Raw genomic sequence first — 21403 nt, 5'->3', positions numbered from 1 at the left:
AATATGAAAATGGAGGACTTTCACATAAGCGTAGCATGAACTTCTGTCAAACTCTTGCTTTTTAAGTATTTTTAAAGCCTTTTATTTTTCCCAAAGCTGGCAGAACTGACAGTGTTCAGAAGAGCGTAAAGTGTTGATGGATTCATTAATGTTTAGTCATTTGACCATTTTTTTTTTCTTTCTTAATTGAAAATACTCTGCTACTTTGTTTTGCTCCTTCCAAGAAGCTGTGCTGATGAAATGTGTCATCTTCTGGCTATTACAGTGCAGAGGCTCGGGATTTCGACATCCCTTGGGACGGCCATCCCAGTTGTCACTGCCCTGCTCTGTTTCAGCTGGGCCCGTTCCAGAGTGTCAAAAGCCTTCTGAAAATGTAGGTTTCCCCAGGGAGGGAGGGCATCCAGCTGATGTGCACCCCTCCTGCTGGCCACGGGGCACCTGCAACAGGCAGAGCAGCGCTTGTTGGTGACACTGGCTGCAGGTGCTGAGGTTTTCCCTCCTCTCCTTCGCAGGCCTTTACTGGGAGCTCTTAGTGCTCCCAGGTTAACTTCAATGCCCAGGCTACCTCCCGGCCCACTCTGCACACAGAGGTCTGGTTTAACTGAATTTAGACCACAAGCCCCAGAAACCCCGACAACAAATTAGGCTAAATCAGCTTTATACCATTATAAACCCATACAAGCACTGTCAAAACACCCGATGCCTACAGGCAACTAATTCAGTTTAAAGCCAACTGGTACCGGTTGTAAAGGCAGACCAGACCAGCAGCCACATGGCTGCATCTTCCCCCAGACCATTACAAGAGTAACTGCAACCTCCCCTCTCCGAAACAGGGCTGGGAAAAAACAGAGCAGGCTCCAACTATCCTAGCGTCCCCGTCTGCCCCACGGGCAGGACCAGCCCCCCCGGCTTTACAGGGCTGTCTCCAGAAGGGCCAAGCTCCCCGGCACTGCTGGTCACCACCAACGTCCCCATCGCCACAAGGCGACACAGGCTGGAGCCACCCCACTAGAAATGGATGGGCAGAGCAGACTGGGCTCACCTGCCCCACCGCCTGGCTTTTCCATTTCTTAAACTGCAATGGCAGGGGGGAATATTCTGAACAGCATCTTTCCGGGAAGGCTTAGGGCAGCTCCTGCTTCCTCCCCTGCTACCCTTTCATGCAACCCCAGCCTTCAAGGCTGTGCGACGGGAAGAAGAGCCATGCACCAGCACCTCTCCTCATGCTTAACTCTGTTGGGCAAACAACACTAAGTAGAGACCATTTGCCTCCCACCATCCCTCGTGTGTGAAGCACAAGTCCTACATCCCATTGGCACACAGGAGAAGCGGCCACAGAACAAGGTACTTAATTACACCAAGATTAAGCACTTCCACCTTCTCCTCCTCCTCGCCTCTAGCAGCAATTACAGATTTTGTATATTGGGCCATTAATTTTCTACAGGGCTACATTTTAACTGCTTCTGAAACTTCTGTACGAGGAGAAGGACACAGAGCTGCACTCGTGATATATGGAGCTTCCATTTCTGGTGGCTGTTAATGGAGACATTAATACCTCTTGTGAAGTTGAAGGGAAAGTCATTAAGCCATAATGGTAGGAGGAAGATGTTTTACAATGATGGGTATATGCAAGGTAGAGAGAGAGCAGTGCAGACCCTCAAGGGCATGCCTTGTTGGCTCCAAGCTTCCTTTGACTTGGACTTTGGGTGTGGGCTTTTATTAGGGGGTAGGTGAGATGGGAGAGGGTTGCAGGGGTGGGTTACCTTCCCTTCTGCTCTCTTCCCTCCATCAGGCAGGGGCTTTGCAGGAAGCCAGACACTGAATCTGAGGAGGCGAGCAGGGCTGAATGTCCCAGATGAAGGCCACAGTACATGGCAGCCTCAGGGGTGGGACAGCTCAGATGCACCAACCTGGAGCTTTCCTCCACGTGGCAGCTGGGTCCCCTTCCCCTACAGCCCTGGGATGAGGAGTGCACAGCTAAGGCTTCGGCACATGGAGTTAGCTGTTAGCAACAGAAATGAATCCAAAAGAAGAATGAGCAGCTTCTCAGCCAGAGAATTTACCTGGACTGGGTGGTTTTTAGGCTGAGAGAACACACAAGCAGTCAGGTAAGCAGCAGGCAATTACGAGCGCAAGGAAAAGGTGGAGAATGGGGAGATGAAAGCAGGCAGTGGAAGCTGAGGTAAGAGCCACCTCCAGGCCTGTTAGCATCGCACCGTTATTAAAGTTAGCAAGCAGCCAGCCAGAGAACGAAAGGGAGAAGCAAAGCTGTGGCCCTTGGCCACAAGCAGATGACAGAGAAAAGGAAGGTGTCGGCTTCCAAGACAAGGCTCCAGGGCCACTCGGCTTAGCAAGAGCAGGAAGAAAGGCAAGCACTGAGCACTGGGAGGGTAATGCTTTTTTGGGCTGAAGGCAGCTGAGAAGTGAGGGCGGGAGGAGACCGTACACCAAGTCACACACACGTAGAGCACTCAAGGCAGCGTGGCCTTCCTGCTCCTACCCTGACACAGCAGGTGACGGGGAAGAGCAGCAGCAAACCCAGCCCGGTGGGAAGGGGAGGGGAAGGGGAACATCAAAGGCATCCGTTTCTGCGTATCACAGGCCTGAAGTAACGTGTGTGAGCTAGGCTCTCCTACCACCCACGCTCCTATCCGCTATAAAATTGATATGCCAGTATGTCTGCTGATCAGTACCAACTTTTCTTTTTTAACCACTTCTACCCGTTTTCTGCTCAGCCCCTCCCAGAGCACGGGGATGATTACACCACCTTGCATATCCCAGCAGAGGTTTGACCTGCAGGGGCTCAAGGAGCAGCTTCGCGCGCTTCTTGCATGCGAAAGCTTTCAGGGGAAACTGGCTGGCACAGAAGTGGCCTCCGAGCACTGAAGGGAGCGATTCAGAGAAGTCCGTGCCCCTTCACTTGCACAGAGGCACCTCAGGACAGCGATGCGACAACAATAAGCAACTCGTTAACAGTCTTCTTGAAGAATCTTAGACAATGAAAACAGCATAAAACAACATTGCATAATATCCTGGTGCCAGATGTTTTAGTTTCTTTTTGTGCTCAAGTTTATAAAAACACGCTGAAGGGCTCAAAGACCTTGTTTTCCTCCGGCTGGGATCGGTTCCTGCCTTCCCAAATGCAGCCAGCCTGCCACCGCAACATTAATGATGTTAATTTGTGCAATACGCTGTTTTCACTCACCTTTCACTTTTTTTCCAATGCTTCCCCCTCCTCTTATTTAAAGTTGCATTTCTCTTAGACTATACCACATACTCTTAATGCTGAAGTTTGCAGTTCAGAGTACTCTGGGGCAGTCCTACACACACAAGCAAATCCCCTAATTTTAGTGCGGAAAACATATTTTCCACAGTTGTTAAAATCCTGGTATCACAGCCCTGCTAGGAAAATCCATTCTGTTGTTGAACCATCTGAAACATTTCTTCACGTTTGGGGAAAAAAATTACTAATCGTTAAAATATTTAGCACTGCTTTGTGCCCATATACCCCAAGCTCTCCTAGAATAATAGCATAATATCCTGGTACTGAAATTATTAGGATACTTTCAAACTAAGAGGGGAAAATTAAAAGAGCAAACAGCAGGGTACAATCTAATCAAAAATCTGGAAAGGAGCACTATTTTCCAGGTAAAACATTAGTTTTCACTGTTAAGAAGTGCATGTTTCCAGTGAAGCGCTGGTAACAGACACATAGCATCCCTGCGTCAGCCTGTGCCCGGCCCCCCCTCGCTCCTGGGATTACTAATGTTCCTTAGCCCACAGCTGTCTCAAAACGGTCACATTTTCCGCATTGTTTCAATATCATCCTTCCCACCACATCCTCGTCAACGGAGTCCCCATCTTTCTTTGCTTAAGAACCGAAGATAGGCAACGTTTTGTCCTAGTCTGGCATCTTGCAGACCAAGGGTGCCTCACTGTGACACAAAACAAGGAGGTCCTTCTTTCTGGAGCTTATGTGCTGCAAGAAAACCCCTAAAAGTCCCATCAGTAAGCATGGGAAAGCTATTAATTTTGGAGGCTTCTGATACACAAGTCATTTCTTGTTTATTGAGAAAAAAAAAAACCCTACCTGCATTCACAGTTATAAAGGTAATCGAGTGGATTTTTCATTCTTTAAACAAATGTTTCAAAATAAGTACCCTGAAAGCTTGGTCCACGGAGCATGGTCCAGCATAAGAGAGCACGTGCCCGCCCTTCAGAGATGCTCCACAGTTGAACCATGATGGCACAAAGCCGCCACACTCGATCTTAAAGCCTGATGATGCACATGCCACACTCACCTAGCACCACCCGTACTTGTGTACAGGGGGGTCAGAGCGGGGTTAAAAAAGACCAACAGAATATTTAAATGCTTGTTGTCCGCCTTTTGCCACTTTAAACAAGAGATATGCAACAGAACTCTAACTATGCAACAACGGGGATCTAAGAGAGCAGAAATATTCTCTATGGATAGACTTTTTGGGCTAGATATTCTGGACATCTGGACTTTTGAGCAAGACCCTTGTGTGGTAGACTGTGGGATCCGGCCAGCATTTCTTGGTTAGTACAATGTCCACCTGAACATTTCCTTCTGAACGCCAACTAGGTCTTTCAATGAAGGACTCAAGTAAGGGGACTGTTCCATCTTACTTGGCAACAAACAGCACCTTAGGTGGGGAATTAGCTCACATGCTGAAGTTAAGGGAGATGGGTATCGAGGCTCCCATGACAGATACTGAAAATGCAGTCAATAAAACCAGCAGAGTCAAGAGTGCTATTCATCTCTTTGTAAAGCAGATGTTGGTATCTGGTCAGATCACTCATACCCTCAGTTCGGTCAGCTAGACTTTCATGGACTACAATGAAAGTCTAGACAAATATGATATAAAGACATTAAGCTATATGAAATTAAATTCAATCCTGTATTCCTAGGTTTTGGCTCCTCAACTGGTCTGGCTTTAAAAGAAATCACATCAAGAGGGAGTTGGTAGCAGCAGCTCATTCAATTACGAAGAAACAATTTAAGGACACAGAGAGGATGCCCCAAGAATTGGGTAAGGAATTACAAGGATTCAGCTCATGTTTTCAGATGAAATCATGTCAAGATAAAATACTTCACACCCCTGACGGTTCAAAATGTTAATTTCTAACTTTCCTTTTTAAAATCCCAGCTCAACACAAAGAGTCAAAGACACTAGTCATGACTCAACAGTCAGCGCATCCAAATCTGAAACAGTTTAAGTTAGTATATCCACCTGGTTTTCTCCTTTCTGATTTTCCATTACTTCATTCTTCATATATTTTCCTTCCCATGTTTATTGCACACAAACCCTATCACTCATCTCAGGCTTCCATTAAATGTTTTGAAAGAAAACAGAAAACTTTCCCCAACCTGTTCATTTCCTGTAGCCAAACACCACCCAGGCAAAGACAGTTCACAATTAATACACTATGGAGAATGCAAAGATGTATGAAAGTAATATGCTCCCTTTGGCTGAGCTGGTCCCTTGAAAATAAACAAACAGCTGACAGCATTCCGTTAAAAACAAACAAACAAAGAAAACACAACAAACCAACAAAACCCCCCAAAACTAAAACCAACCAAACAAAAAACGCCCAAATCCCCCACCATTGCCCATTGAGCCTAATAAGCAATACGTCCCAAGTACATCACAATGACCTATCTAGTACCTCACCCCTTAAGCACAAGCATAAACCAAGGGTAGACTAAAACTGAGCATTTATTTATTAATTTCTCCCTCCCCACTATTTTGTTCATGTGAGCACAGGGACTTAAAAAAAAAAAAAAAAAAGACAGACTGACAGACAGAAAAGCACTTTGTAGACCACACCTTGAGTAACATCGCCTAGGTGAGAGGCACCTGTTCATAACAGAGTACCACCAACATTCCCAGGCAAGGACTGAAATCAGTACCAACAGGGGGTACATACAGCAGAGAGAAAGCAAGCAAGCTGCAGAGTCCTTTTCTTATTTTTCAAAACACGCAGGAGCAAGAAGCACACGCAAAGATCCTTCCCTCAAAAGGGTCTCCAATAAGAGGAAGACCCGTTTGGCAGCACTGGTTTGGAGAGATGGAAGTTGAGGGAAGAAGAGTTCAGACCTGTTTGAAACCCCCACTCTTAGGGATCTGGACAGCATTAGCACAATTGCTTGGGGGAACAGAGTGCCTCCATAACTACTGAAAAAAAAATCAGTATGAGAAAGGGAGAAATCTAGTAACATTACAGCCTCTTACATTTGAACACCAGACTTTCTAAGGTGTGCCACCATTCATTAAGATTTTCCCAGTGCCTTGCCAATCTGCCTCTGCTTCCACCTGGGAGGGTAGATGAGTCTTTGCCTTTCCCGTTCTTGACCTCAGTGCTGAGACTGCCAACGCAGGGTAATGGCAATTATCACGGTGGTTTTGTGGTGTATTCATTTCCTTCCAGCTGTCATAACTAGGAAGGAACCATTGGCAGAGAGGGCTTCTGCCAGCTTCAAGCTGTACATCTGTTCGCATTTGTCTGTTCACACAACACGGGATGCGATCTCCCTTTTCTCTTATGCTGGCATCTGTTTGCTCATACTGTTTGTCCTGGAAGGGCTTTGATTTCAGAGGCTGAAAAGTGAGTCTCGGTGGATGAAAGTGTCTTCACGTATTTTAAAAAGAAAAGAAGTAGAGGTGCGCAGGCTTCGCTATCAGCACTAAACAGTTCCCCTGCAGATAATGAAAGCTGAAATACAACTAGTAGTGCTCCGTAAAGCTATGAGGAGAAGCAGCTCATGCAGGACTCCTCAGCACGTACAGCAGGACTGGGAGATTCTGGAGCTGGTGGAAGCTAATTCTGATTCAAATGGGACAAATTACAGCTAATCAAAATTATCTGCTAGGACAGGGATGGATGACTCATGTAAGTGAGGAATTTCAAAGCCTATTGGACCACTGTAATGGCATATTTTAAGTACATACAGGACTCCCATCATCTACACAGCCACAGTAGTGAGAATTTATTTAGGACAAACTATCAGAGGAGAAAGTTTTAAAATATATATATTTTGCTATTTTTAAAAAAAACAATCTCTGAGGTTCCCACTGTAAAAAAAAAAAATAAAAAAGATATAAAATGTCTCATAGTTGCTGACTCGAAACACAATGAGTTTACAACAGACTGCTCAGATTTTAAGAAGTCTCAAAATGGCTCTGCGTGACCTTTGAACCAACAAGAACACTGACAGTTGGGGAACACGATCCCAGGATTATGGGCTAGTTAGTAAGCTTTACAGAGCGAAACATTATAATCAAGGCTGGAGGAAAAAGCAGCAGCCATTTCACCACAGAAATGGATGTGAAATCAGCTTCTGCCTCCCTGCATCACTCTTAGGCAGTTCCAAATGAGCACTTTTTACTCACTCCAATAGTTTTACATGTAATAAAAAAAAGAGAGGAATATATGACCTTCGAAATTGATCTCGAGGGGGTCTTTTTTTTTCTGCCCCCTCCCCCCCCGCTTTTTAAACCAAGCCAGCCTAACTCTACATAGCTTCAACTCGGCAGAAAGAGCAGAAAGATGAAGATGCTCATAACTTTTAGAACAGTTTCACACATCTAATGTTGGAATTAAATACTTATTTTACTCTATTATGTAACTAGCTAACCAATCAAAGAAAAAATACCGCTATCCACTTTTAAAATGTGTTTTGTCACATGATACTGCATTAAAATAGACTACACTTTATAGGAGACAAAAGGAAGACTGGGGAAAATCTGGGCCCACTGCTGAATGAGATGGGGGGCCTCATTACATGGGACATGAAAAAGGCTGAAGTACTGAATGTCCGCTTTGCTTCAGTCTTTACTAGCAAGACCAGACTTCAGGAACCCTAGGTCCCAGAGACCAGGGGGAAAGGCTGGAGCAAGAACAATGGACTCTTGGTGGAAAAGGATCAGGTCAGGGAATACTTAAGCAAACATACATTAAGTCTAAGAGGCCTGATGGGATGCATCCATGAGTGCTGCGGGAGCTGGCAGATGACATTGCGAGGCCACTCTCCATAATTTTTCATTGATCATGGTGAATGGGAGAAGTGCCTGAAGACCAGAGGAAAGTAGATGTCACTCCTATCTTGAAGAAAGGCAAGGAGGAGGACCCAGGGAACTGCAAGCCAGTCACAGCCACACCTCAATCCCTGGGAAAGTGATGGAACAGCTAACGCTGGAAACCATTTTCAGGCACATGAACAACATGATGATCATCAGGAGTAGTCAGCATGGCTTCACCAAGAGGAAGTCATGCTTGACCAACTTGATAGATTTCCATGATTAAATGACTGGCCTGGTAGATAAGGGGAGAGGAGTGAATATTGACTACCTGGACTTGAGGAAGGCCTTTGATACTGTCTCCCAAAAGATCCTCACGGACAAGCTGCTGAAGTACAGGCTGGATGAGCAGACAGTAAAGTGGATTGGAAACTGGCTGAATGGCCGGGCCCAGAGGATGACGAACAGTGGCACAAAGTCAAGTTGGAGGCCAGTGACTGGTGGTGTACCCCAGGGGTCACTACTGGGTCCAATCCTGTTTAACATCTTAACTCCTGACCTGGATGATGGGGCAGAGCATACACTTAGCAAGTTTGCTTAAGACACCAGACCAGCAGGAGTGGCTGATACATCAGAGGGTCATGCTGCCATCCAGAGTGACCTCAACAGGCAGGAGAAATGGGCCAACAGGAACCTCATGAAGCTCAACAAGGGGAAGTGCAAAGCCCTGCACCTGGGGAGGAACAACTCCAGTCACCAGTATGTGCTGGGGGCCAGCCAGCTGGAAAGCAGCTTGGCAGAAAAGCAGCTGGGGGTCCTGGTGGACACCAAGTTGAACATGAGCCAGCCATGCACCCTTGCCGCAAAGAAGGCTAATGGTACCCTGGGCTGCATGAGTAGGAGTGTTGCCAGCAGGTTGAGGGAGGTGATCCTTCTCTCCTCAGCACTGGTGAGGCCACACCTGGAGTGCTGGGTCCAGCTGTGGGCTGCCCAGTACAGCAGAGACATGGACATACTGGAGAGAATCCAATGAAGGGCCATGAAGGTGATGAAGGGATGGGGGCATCTCTCCTGTGAGGAAAGGTTGAGAGAGTTGGGACTGTTCAGCCTGGAGAAGAGAAGGTTCAAGGGGGATGTCATCAATGTACGGAAATATCTGAGGGGAGGGTGCAAAGAGGATGGAGCCAGGCTCTTTGCAGAGGTGCCCAGTGGCAGGACCAGAGGCAATGGGCACAAACTGAAACACAGCAGGTTCCCTCTGAACATCAGGAAACACTTTTTCACTGTGAGGGTGACCAAGCCCTGGCACAGGTTGCCCAGGGAGGTTGTGGAGTCTCCCTCCTTGGAGATATTCAGAAGCTGCCTGGACATGGTCCAGGGCAACTATCTCTAGGTGCCCCTGCTTGAGCAGGGGGGTTGGACCAGATGACCTCCAGAGGTCCCTTTCAACCTCAACTAGTCCTCAACTCTGTGATACACTCCTCAATTCTTACTTAGAATGGGGCAGATACAAGACAAACCTAGAAACACAAAAAGCTGTAGATAAAAACCCTGCTATATTTAATTTGAAATCTCTCACGTCTGTGCTGAGCAGTATTTTTCGTTTTCCCTGTAGCATTGCTTTCTATACAGCTTTTGACGTACTCATTACTTCCAGTTACAATTTTAAGTCTATTATAGAAAAAGCTTTTAAAAATTATATAGTTTCAGAGTAATTGGTATAGACAACCATGCATAAAAGTCTGTCCTAAGTGGTCTAGACAAAAACACCAAGCAGACTGAAGATAATATTTCATAATGCAGAACAGAAAAAAACCCAGTCAGCTCAAACTAGAAACAGAATAGATAAATAGCATAACACAAATTATCTTAAAACAGTGACTACCAGCCTCTGCTTCAAGTTGGCTGGACAGAGGCTGCTCTGACTCCTTGGTTCTGGATGTCAGGCCATTAAAAATTATTTAAGTTATAGATTCACATATACATACATATGAATAGACTTTCATTAGTTACTCATATTTAAATGAAATCATGATCCGAAGTTGGCTCACTGGAATAATACGTGAATAGGAAAAGGTGACTGGAGCCCTCCGAGTTAAGCAGGAAGATAAACTATTAATTCAACAGTGTACCCACGTTTCAATTCTCTGAATTTCACCTCCAATTAAAGGAAAGACAAGCACGAAGAACCATGGTGTTTCATCTGAGCAGGTTCAAACTTCAAGATTTTAGTCATCCTTACTTAGGGCTTCACTTTTCCCCTACAGGAATACTTGAGATACTCAAATGTAGAATTTTTGTATCACGTTCAGGGCATACACAATGACATCCACAGACTCACATAAAACTGTCATCAGAGTTACAGAGAAGGTTAACATTGCTTTTGAGCAAATTATATCCCCAAATGACTGGAAAGGAAGAAGAGTTTCTACAAATACCATGAGTATTCAGGTGAACATCTTTGCCCCTGTGTCTACCACCTGAAGTAAAAAATGGCATGCCTTATTAAAAGCAACAAAAAAGGGGAAGACGCTCCATCCTTTGAGCCAACATTTACAACATGATGTTGCTGTCTTTCACTGTCATTCCTGAAAAAGTCCTACAATATGCATACAGCCACAACAAACTTGTTGGAAGTGTCATCATGTCAACCACAATGTGCAATCACCCTGCCACACAGCACTCTTCAATTTCAATATTGCATAGGTCTTCTGCAACAAGAATTGTGAGAGCTGCTAGTCCTCCCAGGCAGTATCATTTTAATTTCAAATAGAAGAGATCTTACGATGTACTGAGGAGTTACGGCACTGTCTCACAAGACAACTGAAAGATACAGAACCAGATAAGCAGATGAATCCCTGTTGATAGAGAAGCAACTCAGAGGAACAAAGAGAATACATCATGTTGTCTTTTATATCAAATATGCACCAGAAAGATTTTCAGTATCTTTTGAGAGAGACATCGGATGCACAATGCCTCTAGACTATTGTTACTACCAACTTCCAAGTTCCATAGTTTGCCTGCGAAGGATTTGAGGTTACCATTAACCCAGCTTAAGTTACTTCTCAAGCGCAGGCTGACCACTGCGAACAGCCACCAGAACAACAGACTTCTGTATCATAGAAATAAGAAAGCATGAAGTATATGAAGTTCAAACCTATTGCCATTAACTGCTTTGATTTAAAATACTTCAGGTCTTCATCTGAACACAGGACAGTTTTTAGCAGTCTCTTCCCCTCAGTGGTTATATGAGAATTCTGTAAGCTGTAAGTGGCAAAATGCTATATGCACAACTAAATAGTTGAATATATTCCTAAGTTGTTTTGAAAGCATAGACCAACCCAAGTTCAAACATTAATTGCTTCAGATCAACAATGTTGTAATGATTTTACTCTTTTGATTAAAACCTGCCTTACATCAGATGTTTACATGAACTGCCAAGAACTGCCAAATGCCAGAAAAGATAGCTACCCTTGCCTACGCAAACAGCGCTCACACATATACACAACATCAAACAAAACAGACAGTTACAACAATGAACAAACTATTTTATTTTTGTTGATAGATAAGAATATCCCATTGAAAATAAAGAATAAAAAATAGATTCTGCTACAACACTTTGAACGCTTGAATCTCACGCTATAGCACACGGTGAAATTCTGGTACTGCGACATCACAGTAATCCCTGTGCACACAGGTGCACAGAAAGCCTTGAACAAATATTTATACCCATAACAGTGCCATGTACAAAAATGTCATTCCATAAAGGCCGAACAGAAAATTTAAACATCTTTGTTTTTCTTATACCAATGGCAACATAAAAAATGAAAACTGTTTTCAGTCAATTATTTCCACTTAAATCATGTAAGATTTTTTTACGCTAAAGAACTCTGAAATTCAGCATAATAAAGCATGGAAGAAGTAAGGTATAAACAATATACTGAACATGTGGGGCATGATGTTTTCCTCGATATATAACTAACTTTCATATGGTTACACCAACAATCAAATCAGTATTTTCCTAACACAAAGAAAATATTCTGTTTCTCCAATCAACGCTCTGACCTTTTCTTACTATAAAGAGCATGCTTGTATTATTCATCTAAGCATACATGCACCACAAAAGATATGCAAAACAAATCAATATAGATAACCTTTAGCGTCAAATGTCTAATGGTGTAATAATAAAAACAATTCTCAAAGTCCAAATGACACACTAAATTAAAATTGCATTGCAGTCACTTAAACTAACAAAATACTTTGACACTTGTGAGCCACAAAATTTATTATTTTGCAGCAGTATCTCTGCTGAAACCTGAGGAGTATCAGACTATTGGTAAAGCAAGGCATTTTCAGAAAAGGAATTTGTAAAAAATACATTTCTACTATATGCTTTCATATAAAAAGGCAGTAAGAAATATAATAAACCCTACCATTTTAGGACTACACCTTCCCTAGCAAATAGTTATTATCACTTGCACTATTACATACAGTACATTCAGTTTCCTACACAGAAAGTATATTTTCTTGTCCCTGATGTATATTACAATTGGCAGTGACAACAAACTGCTTTATTATCACTACTCATTCTTGCAGCTTACACAAACAGCACCAATTTTACCCAAAAAAGGCTTATTGGTTACATAGTAGCACTTCCCTATAGGAAATATAAGCCCAAAACATTGGAACAAAATGTGTCTTTCCAGAAATATACCAGAACGTATGGCTCAGAGTTAAGGGATGAATAACCAAGAGTATTGCATAGTACAGGGATCTCGCCTGTATGAATAAACACACTCTTTGATTGTTTGTCACCTTCTGACTCCAAGAATGGACAACACATTAAACAGGTGCTAATGAATATGAAAGTAGTACACAACTAAATTTACTGGTAAAAAAAAACAACAAGAAATTGTACAGTTCTCTCTGGCACAGTGCAAAGTACACATTAAAAAACTGAATACATATGTACAGTGTGTATGTATATTTTTATATATATAGTATGTATTTCCCTGACACATACACGTGTATCTATAAAAAGCATGAACACACACATCCATGCCAAACTTAGAAAAAAGATGGAATGTTTAAAATGTGGATGCGTTGTTCCGGTTAAATCAGTCTGTCGCAGAAATGGCTGTTTATACAGCCAATATGCCCTTCCATGAAACAGAAATATTTATTGCCTGCATAAATTGACAATATACCGTACGTTTGTCCTCATAACTTACCAAAGGACTGATAATCACACTTTATAAAAGCTTATATTTGTATTAAGCCTTCTCCTCCATAACCCTTCCCTCCCCACACCTCCATCCCCCATGACCAATTCATATGGTTATTCCCTTTATGGAAATCTAAGAAGAATAATCTAGAGTAACATACTAGAGTATTACTCTGCTGGAGGACCAGACACAGCATTCACTAGAGAGATGAGATCTTCTATTTTAAATTTTTCTTGCAATATAAAAGTTTACAGCCACCCCTGTAAAAATTATTAACACCTGATGCTGGTTTGTTTTATTATTTTCCTTTGGGATTCAGCTGTTTTGGTTCTGAATGTGAACACGTTGGCTGAAGTCTGTAACAGAGAACGCACTTTTCAGGATTCGGAGAGCACCGTTACCTGACCTGCCCGCCCCAGTATGATCAACTGTCCTTCCCTGCAAACTTATAGTTTGCAAAATACTAGAACATAATAAAGATTTTTTTTTTCCCCCTCCCTCTTTATCCTGAATGTCTTTTTTTACATTTTGAGAGCACTTTCAAAAAATAAAGATGCTTTATATCAGCAAAATAGTTTCAAATAAAGGCAATGGCTGTGAACCTGAGAACTTAGTGTGATACGAACACACGTATTTGTGGTATCCCCACTGGCTAGTACTTTCCTTGTTTAAGTCTTTCAATGTGGTAGCACAACTTTAGGGCAGGCCCCAGCTTCAGTCCCATATATTTCATTATCATATCACTTCTCAGTAAGAGTAGTGCCTTCCCATCAATTTCCTGCAGAAGGAAGAGAATAAACACAACAACATATAACTACTTTAACAAGCTTCATGGTAAAACTGGAAAGTACACTGTATTTGTTTATACTGTAGTAAAAATTTATCTACTATATATAAAACAGTAACTTAGTATAATTTGATATTTACAGATGGCCACTGAAACTGAATTCATTTTAGTATTTTTTTAATGTATGATTAAGGTATTTAAGATGCTAAAGAAAATTATAGTAAGTAAAAGAAACTGACCAAACAGCCCTCAAAATTAGGTACCAGCTGGGGAAAAAAGTGAATGGGTCAAGAGAAAAGAAAAAGAAAAAAAAAAAAAAAAGAAGTTGCAAAGGAAGGTCTGTGCAGTTAAGAGATTAAATGATCCAAGCACTGAGGCCTTGCACTGAACCTTGAACACAGCTGTGGGAGGATTCTGGCATGCGCATGCAAACAGTCACACGGAGGAAGGGGTTACAGACCATCTAAATCTGTGAAATAAGACAGATCTATGTCCAAGTTAAACCAGACAGATTGTTAGGATCAAGACCAAAGACAACTTAGTCAGATTTCAACTGCCTGGCTGAGAAGCTGCTGAAATGTGACAGTCCTAAGCTCTTAGTAGCATTACATACTGTAGACAGGCAATTAGTTCCTTAAAACACCATAAAGAAAACCACTCTGTCTTTTTTTTTTTTAAACATAAACCTGACAAAACAAGTGACATTTAGTCTTGTTATACAACTAAGAATAAAACATAAGACAGGAAGCTCCGTTACAAGTTATTTTGAGTTTTCCTTCCAATTCAGCTTACTCTGAGATTTAACTGTTAGTAGGAGCTGGTGCAGAACCAGGGTGAAATACTACTAAAGAAAAAGCCAACCGCTTTTTGGAGGGCCATATGTACAATGAAATAAGAAAGCAGCTCTTTGCTGAGCAACCTGCCATAGAAAAGCACAGTGAGAAGGAAGAGGGGAGACCAAAAACAGTACAGAGAAACTGACAGTTTATCTCCCTAAAGACAGCATCTAGTTAGATGTTATGAAACCCTACACATTGTTTTTCAAAACAGATGAATTCAACATTTCAATTGATTCTCTGAATTTTAGTATTAATGACCAAATGTAAAGTTAATGAGGCATAACAGCATCTCTACTTCAGGATAATCAGTCTCCAAAACAGATTGTCTAAGAGAGGTGCCGTCTAGGTAGGCCAAATGCCCATACTGTACATGAAAATGTCCTCTTCTCTAGAGGTACCAGGGATGACGGGGGTACCATGGATGTTGGCCATTAGAACTTGGATACTTCCAGTACTGGCATTATTCCATATAAGCTGGAAAGCAGTGGGTATTTACTTTTGTCTAACAAGACTGGAACACAGAGAAAATACACTGCAGGAGGAGTTTCAGACAGAAAAATATTTTTCAGCCTCCCTCTAATATATGAGTAGACTCTATTCTACCTTAAATTGCAAATAGAGTGATAGACACGAAAGTTGTATTTTAAGAGATTAACGCGATACGCAATCTACTCGAACAGAATGGATGTGCATCATACATGTCTCCTAAAGAGTTCTGCATGTGGAGCTAGTGCCTGTGGATCAGCTTCTTTCACAAAACGCATTACTTCCTCTATTGACCAGGTGGAAGGATCCTTATTCAATATTCTTGAAGGTTCCCTTTTTAGTGAATTCAGATCCGGTCCAGTTGTGGAACTTGCAGCTTTTATTATAAAAATATTGTGAAAGGAAGAAGTATCACTAGTCTGTACAGGGATAACACATTTCATTTTACATAAGACATTCTTAATATTAACATGTGGCTTTTATTATGCATTCTTTGCAATATATTAAAATGAAAGATGTTCTGTTTTCCTCCAAATAATACTGAACTGTTCCGTTTGTCTTTAAATGCCATATATAACTGCAAATATTACAGCAGCATAAACATTAGCACTATGACATACCTAGAGGGATTAGTTCGACTTGTACTTGGCTCCTGGGTCCCAAGATGCCATTAATTGGGAATGTGGCAAAGACAAGTTAAGCTGTGCAGACAGAGGGAGAGACAGGAGGAAACCCTATCCCCATATTTCAGCAACCCAGTAATAGTTGATAAGATGGTCAGGAAGTGAGCTGCATATAACTAGCCCTCCTCGGTCTGGCCTCCTGCAGGGTCCATAACAGCAGTGAGAGGGAGGTGCAGCAGGCAAGACCCCCCGCTCCGGCTTGCACTGCAGTATTAGTTCTAACAGGCTTAAGTTCTGCATTTGCAGTTACGTTAGCAAGCCTGACATGCTTGGCAACAGCACAATATTTCACTCCACATGCAAGCTTTTCTATGGCAAAGAACTTCTTTATTCATAACTCTCGGACTTTGTACATTAATAAAAGCAGTTATATACTTTGGAAAGTTTAGTTATATAGCATACCTTCAATCCGCCTCTGTATTCGATTCCTACTAACTTCATAGTAACCGCTGCTCCCAGCGGAGCTCAAGGACAGCCTGCGCAGGATTGGGGCTGAATTTGAGGTAGCAGTCACTGGCTGAAGGGAATTTCTGTAATATGCTGCACTCCCTGAAGTACAATATTCCGTGGAATTTCGACGGGTCGGGCTTGAAGGATTTACAGAACTAAGTGCGGAATCCATAGAGTCCTCAGAAAATCGGTGTTCTTTGGAAGTGCTGTTTTCTTCTACAGGTAATGTTTCTGCTACACAAAAAGCAAGTGTCAATATGTTCAAAGTGATGGACATTATACCTTTGTTATTTAACTCCTTGCTATGCTCTCTTGAAGATACTGACGGATTGTAAACCTGTTAACAAATCTCCTGTGAGGCAATCACTGCTGCTGGATGTCTGCCCCTTTTCCTCAGGTAATCATTGGGCTCTTACTGTATTTTTAAAACATTTTTTGTAGCAAAAGGTTTAATACGTCAAGTTTAAGACTGTCATCCATAAATCATTTCAGTTGTATTTGTTAAATACTATGAACAGGGAAGTGACAGAGGGAATTTTTTCAGGTAAAATTGTCTGACATTAATACTGATACATAAGCAATCTTAGTCAAGTATTTTCATTATCTTTTATTCTCAAAAAGCTAACCATTAAGAGTGTGTTACGTTTATCTTGCAAGACATTTTTAACATAAATAAAAACTCTCATGTTAACTAACAATTGTTTAATTTGTTCTAAACAGCAGAGGGAGTCACTAACTTCATAAACAAAACAAGTGGACAATTATCATCTCTAGATCCAACATGTTCAGCCACAGAGGCTGTCATTAAAAATTGAACGGGTTACAGGCAAAGCCACAGAAGGCTATGAGTGCCAGGTACGGCACACTAGTGTAACACGTTTGGACCACGCTGTATCTACATACAGTTAACTCTTTGCACAGGGCAGGGTCTGTAAGCACAGACTCTGGAAAGCTAAAGATACATGTAAATTACTGAACCCACCGAGTAAGTTAAAAAAAAAAAAAATCAGGTCTCAGGAAGGAAGTAAAACAACATTCCCCTTTTTAGTTCTTATCACTTATCCGCTAATTTCTACTCTGCAAAACACAAACAACGCCCGCTTAGAAGACTCCTGAACTTTTAGAGACTGTCAATACTGTTTCTAAGCCAGACGAGCAGAGTTCAGTGGGTCCCTTTTCCTGTGCCATGAGACAGGAGCCAGGTTTGCTTGAATACTGAAAATTCCACTCTCAATCAACTGAATTCAGGTCTGACTGGGAAAAACCCAAATCAATGAGAACACCACTCCATTCTCTAGCAATCATACATATTCTTCTCTGTTTGCATCAGGCCAATATCTAGCTCGAGAAAGAAATTGGAAGCACGATGTACAAATCTGTATGAAACAAATGCTGCTTTGGCAGGAGAGTTAAGAGATGGAAAATATAGCTAACAGGTTCACAGAAGTGTAAACCCCACGCTACCGTCTTGAAAATTACTCTAGTGAAGTTATAAAACATATGCTAGTGAAGCAGCATATTCTTTGGGATAACAACTGGTATGTTCTGTGAAACAAGTTCTTGAAATAAGCTTTTTACTACCCTTCTTATATGAAAACTTTCAGGAATTTCTTGGGCGAATACCCAATTGAAACTAAAGGAAGAGTATTTTCCTAAAAAACCCAGTGAGCTTCTCAAGCATGTTTTCAACTTGCTTCATGAGGTCTTAGGTTCTGTGCTGAAACCTGTTTAAAAGTGGAGTGCAGTGAAGAACTGTTAAGCGTATTTTGGCCTTCAGACAGCATAATCCTGAAAGGGAACAAAGGCACTGAGAGGGCCAGCTCCCTGCTTAGCGAATTTGGTAAGGCAAGATCTGCAAGACGATGTAACATCTTTTACTAAACTTGACAGTCGTGGAATAAAGCAGCTTTTATGGACGCAAGCCCTTCTCTTTCACATATACAACCCTCAAAACAACCACTGCAAAACCTTCTAGTTTGTTAGATTTCAATCACAAAAGCAAAGAAGCAGCTATTGAGGTTTTCAAAGAAAACAAACAAGAAAACTAACTTCTTCACACTTGTCAGCTTGAAGTAGTTACAGCAACTTACCAAAACGAAAAACAAAAGCCATCATTCTACAGAATTTCAGAGAGACTTTAAGAGATGTAGTCAATGATACGCACTATAAAATTAAAGGGTAGCCGACCAAGGGAAAATTAGAACTGTGGAGAATGAAACCACTAACAGAAATCTCAGTCCAAGACCGAAAGGCAGAGGTGATACTTTAAATGGTTACAGCAAAGCTATATGAAGGAGTCTAATGTTTAACTGACTGAACCTGTAGATTCAGATTTCAGAAGTCTTGAAAGGTAGGATGAAACAATGGAGACAATGCTCCCCAGCAGAAAGTTTCAACTAGAGTATTTAAGCATGTACCAGCCAACTCCATGTAATGTCTTAAGAAAAAACCTTTTTGTAGTTATAGTAAAAATGCAGAGGTCCCAAATATAGGGTTTTTTTAAAATAATTGTTTTATGTAATCCTTGTCAAGGTTTCTGAAGACACAAAGATTTTTAAAATTGACTGTATTGCAACAGAATTTAATTGTATTTATTCTAATTATATCCCAGATTTCTCACTGGTGTTATATATCCTAAAGTAAACAATAGGGCTGGGAAAGATCAACTCTGCTTTTTTTCCCCAAGATACCAGCATTCGAATTTGTCTTATTGTAAATTCTCAATTCACATGCACAAGGTGGAAGAGCCGGCCTATTTCCCAGGGCCATCATCTTTTAGAGAAGGTGTTTCTGTTCAGCAACTATAGTGTCCAATCCACTTCCCTTTCCATACATCTAGCTTCTCTACAAACAAAACGCAGCTGCAATCTTGTCAAAAAAAGTGGTCAACTGATATGACAGCTGATTCAAAATCACCATCTAGCAAACGGAGCTTTGCAATCCACGGAGCAATGAATGACACACTTCTACCTCAACTTTTTGAGCACCTGTGAATAACTGTGGTATGGAAAGAGACAGGAGGTTCCACTGCAGAATGCTTGATCTCTGCGTAGATTAATAAAAGGCCAATAAAAAGGCCTTATGTTTCAAAGGTAAGGATGACAGACGGTTTAAACACTGAAGGCCTTAGCAGGAATCAGATGTTTTGTTTTCTTGAAGCTCCTCTGGGAATTAGAAGTCAGTTGTTCTGCCTCATACATAACCGGAATGATGTAATCATCCACAGTAGAAAGAACACACTGTTTTCAGGGGGAGGGAGGCTGAGTTATTCCACCCCCTCTTATCTTTCATAACTTTAAGAAGAAACTGTTAGTGAGCAGGAAAGAGTAAAATCTGTAAAACGTATCTCTGAGCAGATCAGAAGGAAAATGAGCTGTTTGAAAGACCCTTTCCCACAATTACTCCTTTTCGCCTTCAAATGATATTTCAAATCTACTATTTCAAGACAACTATGTCTCAGTGGAACCAGAACTTGTTGGGGGCAGATCTTTCTTGCTAACCAACCCATGACTGACCACTATAAAATTACCTCCAGATTTTCAGCAGAGGACATTGCCCTAATGGGAAACACACAACACTAGAGAACATTTTGCCTCTTGAAATGCACAGAGTACAAATTCAAACCTCTGAAACCATGGCAAAACACTTATTTCAATTATTTTTTATCCACATAACTGCACTTTATAATGAACTATTGATCTTAAAATGTATTTTAAGGAGTACACTGACTTCATCTGTAAAAGAGATCCATTAGCAAACAAGGATTAAAAAGCAGTATGTGCATGCATGTTTACTTTGAGGAAGATTTCTTACGAGATAATGCAGATCTACTCAAACATTTGTTTTGCTCCAGCTGAAACAACTTCATTTGAGTATAATTAAGTGCTCTACAATTATTAAGTTACCCACCAGAAATATCTGACTTAGGCGTACAATATATCTGTGGAATTAAACCAGTATTCCTTTTGGAAAAACACAGAAATCAATAATCAATGCAGAACTGTATTTCCTGCTGCTGTTATTATATACAAAGAAGTGAATACGCTACATAGATATAAAATAATAAGATGTACCATTTTAAATAAGCTATCGTTTTGTGGATTTTAATTTTATATTTTTTTTCTGCTTTAACTGTAATCCTACGACTTTTTAATCTGCACAGAAAAAGAGATTATTCTGCCCCCACTGATCCTAACAGGCACAAAATGCCCCCAGGATCTCCAAAAAGAGGAAAAAAAAAATACGAAGGAAGAAATAACTAATCCCCATCATATTTCAAAAAAGCCTTTGGAAATATCTTGCAGCAAGAGGAAGTATGTATCAGATGGGATGAGTCAACCTCAACAAGTTAAGTAGCAAATGCAGAGTAAAAAAACCCCACATTTTCGTAAGTCTTTCTCACTGAGGTTTAAACCTAGATGCTTTACTTCAGATCTGAGGCAGACTAAGACTAGACACGTGCTCAGTTACTGCAGCTGAGCTGCAGCGCAGGAAAAGGTGCTATTCATCAGTGAGCTAAATCAATCTAACAGCCAGCTGCCACAGGGAGGCTTCGCTGCTCCCCTGGCCACAGCTGCATTTTATTCAACCCTTCCCTGTGCTCATCTGAGTCCACGGTGAGTCAGTACAGAGAAGTAAACGGCAAACTACTCTTTGCTTCACCAAAATGTTTTCTGTGCTTTTGCTCACCGGTTCAGCTCACCACCCAGCTGGGGGGCCTGGGACCCACTGCAGGGACAAGGAGGCAAGGAAAGCAGGAGCAGCACAACTTTCAGTGGCAGCTAGCCATAAACTCAGCTGAATTGTACCATCAAGCTACACCCTTATTCACTTAATGGCCCCAGCCTAGAGTTAAGAGTTGTTTCCAGTTTATCTCCTAATCCATTTTGAG

General features: G+C 41.6%; 1 protein-coding gene across 5 annotated transcripts in view; it reads right to left on the bottom strand.

Moving 5' to 3' along the window:
* Positions 1–13780: 13780 nt before the first annotated feature.
* The window catches only part of LOC143169453 (sex comb on midleg-like protein 2), a 70949-nt gene continuing 63326 nt past the window's right edge, over positions 13781–21403 (bottom strand). For all 5 annotated transcript variants that reach the window (XM_076356867.1, XM_076356876.1, XM_076356840.1 and 2 more), the window contains 3 exons: positions 16465–16746; positions 15592–15755; positions 13781–14045 (listed from right to left, as the gene is read on the bottom strand). In XM_076356867.1, the coding sequence (XP_076212982.1) occupies positions 13920–14045; positions 15592–15755; positions 16465–16746 (572 nt within the window). In that variant the 3' untranslated portion in view covers positions 13781–13919. The remainder of the gene's footprint in view (positions 14046–15591; positions 15756–16464; positions 16747–21403) is intronic.

This window comes from Aptenodytes patagonicus, chromosome 1 (assembly GCF_965638725.1).
Source record: "Aptenodytes patagonicus chromosome 1, bAptPat1.pri.cur, whole genome shotgun sequence".
In the NCBI taxonomy this organism is placed as follows: Eukaryota; Metazoa; Chordata; class Aves; order Sphenisciformes; family Spheniscidae; genus Aptenodytes; species Aptenodytes patagonicus.
This window is presented reverse-complemented; position numbering and strand designations above follow the sequence as displayed.